The 13,379-nt window shown below is 34.0% G+C and overlaps 1 protein-coding gene across 1 annotated transcript; it reads left to right on the top strand.

Moving 5' to 3' along the window:
* The first annotated feature begins 9,411 nt into the window (after positions 1-9,411).
* On the top strand, positions 9,412-12,778 carry LOC142641592 (uncharacterized). The gene is made up of 5 exons (XM_075816043.1): positions 9,412-9,906; positions 9,992-10,062; positions 10,172-10,252; positions 10,450-10,493; positions 12,437-12,778. Exons 1-5 carry the CDS (start codon positions 9,867-9,869, stop codon positions 12,534-12,536), a joined length of 336 nt encoding a protein of 111 aa, XP_075672158.1. The 5' UTR covers positions 9,412-9,866; the 3' UTR covers positions 12,537-12,778.
* Positions 12,779-13,379: the final 601 nt, after the last annotated feature.

Raw genomic sequence — 13,379 nt, 5'->3', positions numbered from 1 at the left:
ACTTGTGAGATTCTAGAGGGTGGGTTTGTCATGAGGGAGGGAAAAGATGGTCTATTGATGCATGCCTTTTCCTACTATGTTTTCCCTCTTCTTTCTTTCTTTTTCTTAGTTTCTTTTCTTTCTTAGTCTTTTCTTACTGTTATTTCACCGTCCTCCTTTTTTTTTTTTTTTTTCATTTGTGGCTACTGCCCCTCTTTATAGTAGCCTAATTTCATGGGATATCTCCTTTTACCCCTAGGGCTGCCCCTCTATGACATGCATCTAGTGGTCTAGCCATCTGCTACCCCATTTAGGCAAAATGCCATCCCAACAAGGCATTTACCCAAAAAGAGTTATGGCTAGAAATCCAAAATAGACTCTTTTTCTCCCACCACCAAACCACGCCCTCTGAATCCCTTGACTATAGGACCACCTCTCTTATAATGGTCGAGTACAAGTGGGTGGTGCTTCGGCCCTTGTGTTCTTGTTTTACTATCCTCTGCGTTTTTTTTTTCTTTTGTTCCCACGTCGTTTTCGTTATTCCTACCATGTCTCGTTCTACTGTATGTCTCTTATGTTCATGCTTATCTTCCACGAAATGAAGGGCATGAGCTTTTGAGCTTGCATTATTTCTTCTTATTCCCTCATGGGCTTGCATATTGGCTTGATATAAGTTCTTGCCCAACCAACTCATTGGGCTTTTGCCCTCCTTTCTTATTTCCTCGAGCCCACTGGCCCCTTTTCTCTTTTTTGTGTCCATGGGCCTGCTGGCTATTATTTCCTACTATGTTAGCCCATTGGGTGTTTACCTCTCTTATTGGACTTTCATAACTCATTTACTTTACCTTTTACCATTTATTATACCCATAAGCCTGTTGGTTGCTATTCTTGCCATGTTGACTCATTGAGTTTTTTACCTCTTTTCTTGGGCTTTCATGGCCCATTTACCTCTCTTATTGGACTTTCATAACTCATTTACTTTACCTTTTACCTTCTATTGTACCCATAGGTCTGTTGGCTGCTATTCTTGCCATGTTGACTCATTGAGTTTTTTACCTCTTTTCTTGGGCTTTCATGACCCATTTACTTTACTTTTACCTCTTGTTGTGCCTATAAGCCTGTTGACTGCTATTCCTGCCACATTGGCCCATTGGGTTTTTTTTTTTTACCTCTTTTCTTGGATTTTCTTAACTCATTTACTTTACTTTTACCTCTTATTGTGCCCTTGAGCTTGCTGGTTACTATTCCTGCCATATTGGGCCATTATGTTTTTTACCTCTTTTCTTGAGTTTTCATGGCCCATTTACTCTACTTTTACCTCTTGTTGTGCACATGGGCCTGCTGGCTGCTATTCTTGCCATGTTGGCCCATTGGGTCTTTTTACCTATTTTCTTAGGCTTTCATAGCCTATTTGCTTTCATCATGTTTCTTCCATTCTTTTCCTCTTTCATCTTTCTTCACTATTGAGCTTTTTTGCTGTTGGGCTCTTTGTCAAAAACGGGTATCAACAAGTATGAATTTGCATATATCCATATGCTTATATATATAAAGGTCTTGATATATGTATTATGGCAAAAAGGTTAATCAGAGAAAATAGTTAGTGTATTTAAAATGGTAGAATATAAATGATGGGTTTTTTTGCAAAAAGTGAACTAAAGAGAACCCGAACCCCGACTTGGACAACCTTATTACTAAACTATGCCATAGGTGATTTCTCTCTTTTGTCCTCGTTGCTCACCAACCATTTTTGTTTGTAGTGAACACCCCCTCAGAAGTGCTCACTATCTTATTGGTCATTTGGCCTCCACTACACCTGGGCATGCCCAGAACTTTCTCTCTCTTCCACTACCTATCCCACGACAAATTCTTACTCATTTGGTTCTACCATAAGTCTTCCTCTCTCTTCCTAATGGGTAAAGCTTTGGGTCTCTCTTTACCTATCTCTCTAACATGCATCAAGTAGTCCTGGCCATCTACTACCTATTTTGGGCAAAGATGCCTTCTCAGCAGAGCACCTCCCAAAAAAGGCCGTGGCTGGATATCGGAAATAAGCCATTTTCCCCCCTCTACCAAACCACACCCTTTGTGTCCACTATCCGTGGGCCCACCCCCTTGAATTGGCTGGGTGCAGGTTGGTGCTACTACCCAGTTTTGTCTAATTTTGCTTCTTCATTAAGATTGAAGCCCTTCACCTATATTTGTCCCTTATGAGGAATGATGTGAGCTTATTAGGCTTGCCCTATCTCTCCCTTAGGGCTAGTGGGCCTCTTAGGATTCTTTCTTTGTTATTTTATACTAAAACCTGTCGGGCAGGCCATTGGGTCTTTTTCCTCTGCCCCTTTTGGGCCCTTTCAAGGTCTATCATCTTTTCTCTTGAAGAGGGTCATCTCACTGTGGCTAATTCTTCCACATGGCCTATAGGTCAATATGTCCTACTCCTCGCTCCTCATGGGTATGCCTTCTCTTTGGGCTTCCACAACCCAATTGTTCCTGCCATTGTTTCTTAATCTTTTTCTTTCTTTCCTTTAACTTGTTTCTGGGCTTTTTGTTTTTGGGCTCCTTTTATCAAAAATGGGTATCAACAGTATCAATCAAGGATCTCTCTAGTTCAACAAAATGATCTATATATTCAAGTCCTCTTGTATATGTCATTGTTAAAAAAAAAGGAGGTTATTCATAATTCTCTCTCTCTCTCTCTCTCTCTCTCTCTCTAAAAATATAGTCTAAGAAGCATGAACATTCCAAAACCTTCGGTGGGTTTGTTTTAAACACTCCTGCATATGTGTATTTGGTGTGTTGTGAGGAAAACAATAATATATATATATATATATATATATATATATATATATATATTAAAGTCCTTTGGTTTTAAATTTTTTTCTAAAGATTTTGATAATTTTTTTTAACTTAAAAAATAATTATAAACAAATAAAATATACCTAAAGATGTATATTAATTAATCTATCAATTGTCATATCCTATTATGCCGTGTCCTAAATTTTCAAGAATTGTAGTGTTATCATATCCCATGTCATATTTTGTCCATGTTAGTGTCCGTGTCCTTATCCATCCTTTTATAGTGTCTCTTGCCTTACTTTCTGGAAGTTCTTTTGCCAATAAGTTTAGAGTAAAAAAAAAATTTCATAATTGTCAAAATAGTAAGTTGTTATTGGTAGGTGAAAAAGTTATATTAATAATGGGTTCTTACTAAAACCAATAAAAACTTCTTGTGAAAATTGTTGTGCCAGAATCATTACTTTACCTTTATGTTAAGTTAGCTTAATGTGTGCTAGATCTAATAGAGCTATTAAGTATTACTATATGACTATTCCTTTGAGATTGATAACACAATTGGTCTAGAAGAGGAGATTCCTAACTCATTAGCAAGGATTCCATAATAATGTAACACTAACCAATAATTATAGAGTCACAAATAATTTCACAACTACTGATGTGGTAAGTTGTTATTTGTAAATAAAAATAAAATGTTAGTGATGAGCCCATAAGAGGAGAAAGTATTCTGTATCAAATGATACCATGTCAGAGGTATCAAAATATAATAAATGAGAGACATGTCTGCGCACAAAAAAAAAAAAAAAGAACTACCCCACTAACAACTGAAAGACATGTGTTAGTGGATAGTTATTTTTGAACACTTGTTTCTTGTATATTGAATTTTGATACAGATAAGGTGGTATCATTTGATACAAAATATTTTTCCTATATGAAAACCAATATAAACTTATCAACTCAACTGTTATGAAAATTAGTATATGTGTAGCATTACTTGTAAGGATGACAATTTTTCCCCACCACACCCTGCTTCACCTTGCGAGGTTTTCCTTACCCCACAAAGGTGGTGGGGCAAGGATGGGGCAAGATTATTTCCCCGCACATCAATGTGGGGCAAAGTGGGAACAGGGTTGGCTCAACAACTTTAGGGCCTTAGGCGAAAATTTTAAGTGGGTCTTTTTATATTTAAATATTAACTAAATAACATTTATTGAATTTTTTTATTTAAAATCTATTGATCCTTGTTGAGGACAAATTTTTCATGCCAGATGGCTTTATTTCATTGGCAACCCACACCACATCAACATTATCATGGATTTTGGAATAATCTCTTTTAAAGCCTAAAAGGGTCCACATTTACACAAAAAGGCGTTAAAGCCCATGGTCCAAAACTCATGGCAATATTATCTCATCCAAGCCCATGGTTCAAGCTCATGACACATCATCTCATTTTTAGCTCATGATCCAAGCTCATGAGTCTCATCAGGGGAATGTTGGGAGTCGTGGTTTGGAGGACCAAGAAGTATGTTCAGTAAAGTTCTAGTGGTTCAAAGTTGATAAAGGAAAATATGTTGCCTGGCATGTCTTCCCCAACTCTCTGAACTCTAACGAGTCAATGTGCAATAGGTAGCATCTAGTAAGCCTCTCATATTACATAACACTTCAAATGATAAAACTCCCCATGCTCTTTACATAAAAAAATTAATGTTCATCATATAATATAAGTTTAAAAATGTAATCATATTATTTCATATAAATTATATTTTTATTTTTATTTAAATCAATCCCAAGCACATGGCTAAATCAATATTAATATCTCATATCTAACATTAAATGCTCTCCTTACACTCTAAGATTTTGTCAAAACACAAAGAGATCATAATTACATCTCTAAAATTTCATCAAATATCAATGAACTAATCTATTACTTACCAAAATTATATATGGACTAAATATATAATTTTCCAAAAAAGGAAATTTAGCCAAAAATGCCAACAATTGTTCCAGCAGAAGCTACCTTAACTCCAGTAGAAGCTGTAGCAGCTTCAGCAGAAACTGCCTTAACTCTCGCAAAAGTTGTAACAGCTCCAGCAGAAGTTGCAATAGCTCCAGCAACAATTTAAGTAGTTGACACATGTTCTAAAATGACATTGCTTACCCATTAATGGTCAATCCTAGTAACTACCTGTTATACCAAAAGAAGTAAGGATCCCATTAAAGAAATCCTACCATTTTAAGCTAAGATCCTTAGCCTCCAGCTGCAGTACCAGAAATAAGAAGGTCCCATAAAGGTTATCTTACCATTTTCAGCCAAACTATGAATTTAATGCTAAATATTTTTCTCCAATAGAAGACCTCACACAGCTGACATCCTCCAACTGTGTTAGGACAGCTACTGCTATAGACCTAACATCTACAACTGCTCCAACAACATTAAAATCTCAAAATTTCTTCTTTTAGCTAAAATTAAAAACCAATTAAGGAAATCACTTGTTTTGCCAAAAACCTTTCCTTATTTGCAGATTTTCCCCTTCAACTAATTCAAACTTAGTTACATACTTGGCTCTATATAAAGAGGACCAAGCAACACACAACTCAAGACCATTACACACCATTCATCCCTCTCTCAGCTCCTTATTCTGAAAGTTCATTCATTTTGCTACCATATACACATTTCATACTTCTCTATCTCTCTTAGAAAACCTCTCTTCTTAGAAAGCAACATAACCAATGTCATAACACAAAAAAAACAACTCCAGCAGCAACTATAAGCTCATGTATTTACTATATTTAACCTTCATATTATGTATCTCATACTTCCATATATTTTACAAACACATTCCTCACAAACTATCCATACATACTTCTCACATATATTTCTCATCTATCTTACAAACACCACATCTCACAAAACATATATATATTTCTTACCATCTCTATACATCTTAAAAGATATCAAACACTCTTCCAAGAATGTATTACAAAAGTTCTTTCTCATGGAATGCATATGAACATTAAAGACTAAAAGTCATATGATCTCATATTAAAGTCATTCTCATGAAAGACATAAATTTCTCATACTAAAAGTCCTTCTTATGGAAGACAATAAAACTTATATTTGACTAAAAACTAAAAGAGTATTGTATGGGGAAAATAATTTTAAGTGCATGATAAAGAAAATAAACTTAACCAACCTATACACACGATTAGACATGTTCTCTCTTCCTCCAATTGCACTCATTTTTCTTCCTCAATCATGAAGGTACCATGAAAAGACTCATAATATCATATTGTACCGCTAGACTCATTTTATCATGCTACTAAAATGTTATAAATCCACTGCTATTATACGGCTGGAGCTACAAACTATGAAGATAAGTCATTATATTTTATCTCCAAAATTATTCTATTGAGTATATTTTAATTTATTATCATTGTACTGTTGTACTCATATTATTCTACTACTGGAAAGTTATCAGCTCACTAAAACTATACGGCTGGAGCCACAATTCATAAAAAAACAAAGTGATGTTGTACAGCTGGAGTCGGAAACATACAAGATAAGTCAAAATCTCTCTATCTTCAAGATTACATTATTAAGTATACGTTAACTCATTACTATTGCACCACTGGATGCAATTTTACTTTAATATCATCTCATTATTCAACAAAACATGGTCTCACTAATACTTCATTAATGAACATACATATTAATAAATTGATCTACTACCGTTGCACATGTATTTGAACATGAACCACCGTTAGATATATATTATTCAGACATAAACCACCGTTGGACATATGTTATTTGGATATATACCACCAATTGACATATATTATTTGGACATAAAACATTGTTGGACATAGACCATTGCTGGACATACCTTATTATATTGGACATGAACTATACTACAGCTGGATATGGACTATTGGACTCATCCCATTATTGGACGTATGCCAATTAATTAATAATTCTAATAAACATCACTTAACACACATAATAATAACGTTCAACTCACCATTTAATCAAATTTATTATGCTAAATATATTATTTATTTATTTAAACCATTATCATGATTCTATGACTTTGGGCTTTATCTATTTTGTACGCTTAAAATGTACTGGAAGCCATTGGTCTATACGGCCAAATTTCGAGTTCCAGATTGGACTCCCCAAAACAAATCTGGGTCTAGCAAAGTCACACATCCAACGGAAGAAATGTGGCTATGCACAAAAACTGCCCCCAACAATCCTTTTTGAGATTCAGTTTGTTTATCAATTTTCCTCTTCTTCTTTTTGAAGTATGAATTTCATATCCAGATAAATATTTTCGAGTTAACATTATAATGAGAAAATATTTATAAATAAATAAAGAACAATTTATAATTAAAAATTATAATTTAACTAAAAATAAAATTTAAGGTATAGAATAATAGAAACAGGTTATTACAACTTTTCTAACGTTGTGGCCACTTTATTCTTTAAAGTTTAAACCTACAGTCCTACACAAATAAAAATCAATTTATTAATTGGTTCAAAAAATTACTATCATTATAATACAAATGGGTTGATATGATATAAATCAAATTATCAATTGATGTGATAAAAAGAGACTATGCGCATACATGTGTTTATTATACAATGGGTGGGTTTAAGAATGTTTTGTTAATAAAACTTAAAATGCAAAAAATCTTGAAGCTTTAAATGCTAAAACTCATCTGATCAATGGGTGGTTAGTGTCTTTAGTGATGTGTGTGGGTCATGTGGGATGTGGCTATAGTGTGCTACAGTGATATTTGCTATGTGTAGTATGTAGTGCAGTAATCTGTTAAGTCAGCTATGTAGCATATATTATTATTATTATTTGAAATATTGAATAAAAAGCTAATAGTCATCACAAATCAGTAGTTCAGTACTCTTTAATGACTTCAATCTTTATGAAAATTTCAGAGAGAGAGAGAGAGAGAGAGAGAGAGAGAGAGAGAGAGAGAGAGGGTACCTCCAAGGCTAGCTCACACACACACTGTCCACAGTACACCACTGCAGTGGAACTATTGCAGATTGATTTCACAGTGAAGAAAGAAAGCTTATCAAAAAAAAGAGAGATTCAAGATGATGAAAAGAAAGGTGAGAATATAGATGGAGAGACATAAAGATAGAGAGATTTTTTCTTTTATTTTCGAAATTTATAATCTCTTATTTCAAGATATTTATGTTGTGAGAATATAGATGGAGAGAAATAAAGATTGAGAGATTAAGAGATTTTTTCTTTTGTTTTAGAAATTTATAATCTCTTATTTCAAGATATTTATGTTGTATATATATGTTGTCTTGGTCTGATGATAAATAGTTATTATGAGGAGCGGATGCCATAGGTTGAAACTCTCTAAAAAAATGCCGTATTATTAATGAATTTGTCTGGTATTAATTTCAAGAATGAGTTAATGAATTTGTTTTTGATAATTTAATTTTGTTAGTTAAATTTGACTATTTTTTCCCTTTTTAATCTTCTGTATTTTAGGATATAATTGTGCATTTTTAATGCATTTTATTGGCCAATAAAAGGACTTAAAATTTTTTTTCCTTAATAAAAATTTATTATATATATATATATATTTAATACAAGTGGGGGCCTTGCTTTATTTGGGAGCTTTAGGCAATTGCATCAATTGCATCTATAGTTCAACCAACCCTCAGCAATAGGTTTAGGCTTTTTAGCCCCGCCCCGCCTCATTCTATTAGTATAAAAACTTAGTTTGTATTACTAAGTATTTAAATGCATTAATATTAAGACCTTTTGTTTTGTTGTGATATTAATTAACTTGTTAAACACTTCGGATAATATTATTCGGTCTTTACTAAAAATTAGTTTGGTATGATGTAATAAATTTAATTTTAATTTTTAAGTATATTTATATTAATGAAACTAGTTAAAAAAATTGTAATAGAAATGCAGCAGGGTGTGACATATTAATACAAAGTAAAATTTTGCAAGGTGCAACAGGCCTTGCAAAGCCTAAGGGTCCGTTTGGTTGGAATGGTGGAAAAAGAAGGGGATAAAAAACTGTGAAAGATATAAAAGATTTTAATTCCCCTATTTTTTGTTTAGTTGAGAGTGGAAAATTAGAGGGATGGAAAAAATGAGTTTGTATAAATTTATGCGTATGCCCTTATCAAAAAATGATGTCCAATTAAAAAAAAAAAAAAAAGTGATAAACAACCAAAAAAATCAATCACCTAAATCTATTAAAAAATAAAGATCATGCCCATAAAAAAAAAATCACATCTAAAAAAAAAAAAACACAAGAAAAAAAAATACTGGACAAGACTGCCCAGTAAATCAAAAGGAAAAAAAAAAGAAAAGAAAAAAGAAAAGAAGAAGAATAAGAAGAGGCAGGCAACGCCTACCCAGTAAATTAAAAGGAAAAAAAAAAAAAAAAAAAAAAAAAGAAGAAGAGGCAGGCAAAAAAAAAAAAAAAAAAGGCAGCAACGGATGAATTTATTGCACATGGGCATTTTCGTCCAAAAATGATGCACAATTTCCCTCTTTAATTTTCTCTCTATTTTGGTGAGAAAATTTTTTAATGGATCTGGAGAGAATATACCTAAACTCCACAATTTATTTTCCTTTCTTTCTCACCCAACCAATCACATTCAAAAAATATTTTCTTCTTATTTTCTCTCAAAAATTTTTCAACTACCCTGTTTCACCTCCAAAAGAAGTATGCGTTGCCATGCGGGCAGGGTGATGACCACATTTTCGGCCCATCCCCCTCTTTGCCATCCCTAATTACTCAACAGTGACACAATTGACCCTGTGACACACATCTACCTCAATAAAAGTTCTCAAATATTTTCATTATAAAAGAAAAGAAGAAACCCCCTCAAGGCGTTTGGCTTCATCCTCTGTGCACCTCAACTACAAGTCGTTTAACTCTGGCAACGTAGCTGAACATTGAACAATAGTTGTTCAACGAATGCTCAGAAATTATCAAACGCCGTGGTTTTGGTCTTTTTAGGCGATTGAGTCGAGAGAGCTTTTGATTCAGAGTGAAAGCAAAGCGAGTGAAGAGCAACAATCAAATAAAATAGAATGAATCCTCAACTCTGGCACAAAGTTGCTGCCCTCTCTGGTAATACACCATTACCCTCTGGGATCTGTCTCTTTCTACTTTTATTATTTGTTTTCTGAGAAAACCCAGTTGTTTGATTTTTCAGGAGTTGCAGCTCTTGGGTTAGGGACATATGGTGCCCATGGCTTCAAACCCGAAAACCCAACTTACAAAGAGGTCTTCCCATTTGGATTTTGTCCTATTTCATTGTAGATTTTGATTTTCAATCTTTTGTTTCCCCTATTCTTGCTTTTGATATTTTTTGAGCTTCTTTGTGTTTGGGAAGGTTTGGCAAACAGCTTCTCTTTACCATTTGGTCCACACAGCTGCTTTGGTTGCTACCCCTATTACCAAACACCCCAACATTGTAAGTTTCCCTTTTCCATTTAATTTCCCCATTTTTATTTTATTTTATATTTACTGGGATAACTGCCACTATTGTATGTTTTTGAGGTCCAATTTTATTTTGCTCAACATTTTATATCTGTTTTGTATAAGTAAAATGTACGTGTGTATATGTGCTTTTACTTACATATATATTTTTTCTCTTCTCGGCTGTTTCAGTTTGGGGGCCTTTTGACTACTGGAATTCTTGCATTCTCTGGAACGTAAGTGCCAATTTCTACCCATTGATTTTTTTAAAATTTAAATATGATGAAATGGATTGTTTTTCATTTATAGAGTCTGTCTTTTGTTTAAGGATACTTCCCTTATGATATATAAATACACACACACGCACACACTGTGTTTTACATTCTGAAGTACTTTTTTTTTTTCCCTGTTAAGCTTGCCAGTGTTGTCACAAAACTAGTTATCTAGTATAAATAATACCTTTGGTCTTTTCGAGGTAAATGAGCTACAAATTGGTGAAAAGGCTTATTATGTGATTTTAGAAAGTAGCGCATGCATAATGAGGTTGCTTCTGAAACCCATAAAGCCTTTGCTTGCCTGGGAGATTTGCACAGTGCGAGTGCTACTGGGACAATGCCTTGAGTTTGACATATGGTCACACTACTGATATTGTCTTTTGTTGAAATAAATGAGGTTGAGTACAAGTCCTCGCATTTGTGTTTTCTGGATTACTATGTTACACAAGAAACCAATGGGTTTCAACCAACAACCTTACCCTCTACCCATTCTTGCGGAAGGAGGAACTGCCATTTTAGCCAAAACTCATTGGCACAAGACTTATCAGTTGTGTCACAAACAGATATGAATCATATAATGTCTGAGTTCATCTTGAGTGTTATATCAATTGTCCCAAAAGCTTAAAGCTATTGGGATAATTATTTAACCACATACTTCTAACACCCCCCTCACGTGTGGGCTCAAAATACCTTTTAATAGATGAGTCCCGCCACGTAGAATTTTTAGAGAGGTAGAGAGGAGGCAGAGATTATACTTAGAATCTCTTGTTTTGATACCATGTTAAATTACCGATTATCCCAAAAGTTTAAACTAAATTTAATTATTTAACCACATACTTCTAACATTGAGAAACATCAAATCCAATTCCTCAGTGTAACTTCACATCATTTAACCTCTTTTTTTTAAATAACTTCGCATCATTTAATTTAACAGTAATAATGAGATCCACATGTGAGAATTCTCAGAGTATGAATTTTTTTTTTCATCCAAACGTAAATGGAATGCTTCAATTTTATCTGATCCTTGATATGGGAAAATCCTGCTGTTTTATCTTACTGCTGTTGTTAAATTAAGTGTAAGATATTGAATTAATGTCATACTTTATTTATTAACCTCAAGGGATTGGTTTAGTGGTTCTTAAGGTCCCATGACATCCATCAGATTCTAGGTTCAAAACCTCTTGCCAGGATACCCTTTTTTTTATATTATAATATATATATATATATATATATATATATATATATATATGTTATAAAGTTCTTACTATCCATGTGCAATACATGGGCAAGATGAGGACCAACCTCCAATTTATCAACCATTTTTCTTCTCTTAACCCAATTTTGGAAGTAGATGATATGATGGCCAGGTATTCAACCTAGTTTTGTATTCCTATGGCCAATGAGCTCTAGCTCAAGTTGCGCCTCTTGTTATAAGTGCCAGGCGGAGGGTGAGGTCATGGGTTCAAGACCCACCCGCATGTGTAACTTATCAATTGTAAAAAGTTTTGTATTCCTATGATCACAAATTGAATAAAAAGGTTTGGCTATCTGCCAATGTTGCATTTATTTATCATATAATAATCTTGCCCCAACACCTCAACTCCAGCAGTAAAGAGATATTGAGTTTGAATCCTGCCTGGCACCCAAGGGAAAAATGTAGGAGCTAATTAATTTTCTTTGGTAATTGTGGTATGCTAATTGGTGCTGTGTTAGTTGAAACGATTAATAAATTACAATTTAAATTCTGAATCTGATTCCCCAATGAAGGGGTTCTACTGTTGTTTTAGAATTGCTTGTTCAAATGTCTGTTTTCTGGAAACAATCTTCAAACGAAATGTTTGTACTGAATCCATATGATTTAATGGTGGATGTTGATTGGTGAAAAACACTTTGCGATTTTGCAGGTGTTATACTGTGGCATTTCTTGAGGACAGAAAGTTTTCTACCTTAGCTCCATTTGGTGGATTTGCATTTATTGCTGCTTGGGCTAGCTTGCTTTTCTAAGGATTCAAACTTCCTTTAGATGGTATCATGATTTAAGTTGCTGCACTTATAAATTTATGCTTCTATGTTGATATAATGGAGAACAGAACACAGTCATGCTGACTCTTCCCTGATTGTCAATGTTTGGTAATGTAAAGATCAATGTACTATTATTCAGCTACACTGTTGTTATTTGTTATCTTGTACTTGGATGTACTTGGATATTGGGAATTTAATAATGAATTTATGCTATATCTGCAGAACTCTTGTTGTCCTTGGAAGAGAGTGAAAACCAGCTAAGCTGATTTATTAGAGCATTCTCATCAGTTCTTTCATAAAAAATCTCATTTTGACACATCAAAAGCCTGTTTTATTGTTTTAGCACATCATTTTACAACATATCATTTATTAGATGTTCTATCCTTCAATTCTATACATTAAAATAATATTTATAACATATTAAAATAATATATTAACTCCTCCCACCAGCATCATCATCAACAACAACAACACCACCACCACCAACGGCACAACCATCACTGCCGCAACAATGGCTACCAACAACCACAGTTGCAACAACACCGACAGTCACCACCGGCACAAACCCACATCCACCAGTGCTGCCTTAAAAAAAAAACACACACACACACACACACATACACACAACCAGAAGAAAAAAAATCCACAACAACCCACCACATTCACAATCCTCAAAACCCATCCTAAATCAAACAAACCCACAACCTAGCTCCAAAATCTCCTTCCTCAAACAAACACTAAAACCAATATCAGCCCCTACACCAAAAAAAAGAAAAAAACACCACAATATCAAACACAACAACATCAACCACCACAACCAATATC

The sequence above is a fragment of the Castanea sativa genome, chromosome 6 (genome assembly GCF_040712315.1).
Source record: "Castanea sativa cultivar Marrone di Chiusa Pesio chromosome 6, ASM4071231v1".
Lineage (NCBI taxonomy): Eukaryota > Viridiplantae > Streptophyta > Magnoliopsida > Fagales > Fagaceae > Castanea > Castanea sativa.
This window is presented reverse-complemented; position numbering and strand designations above follow the sequence as displayed.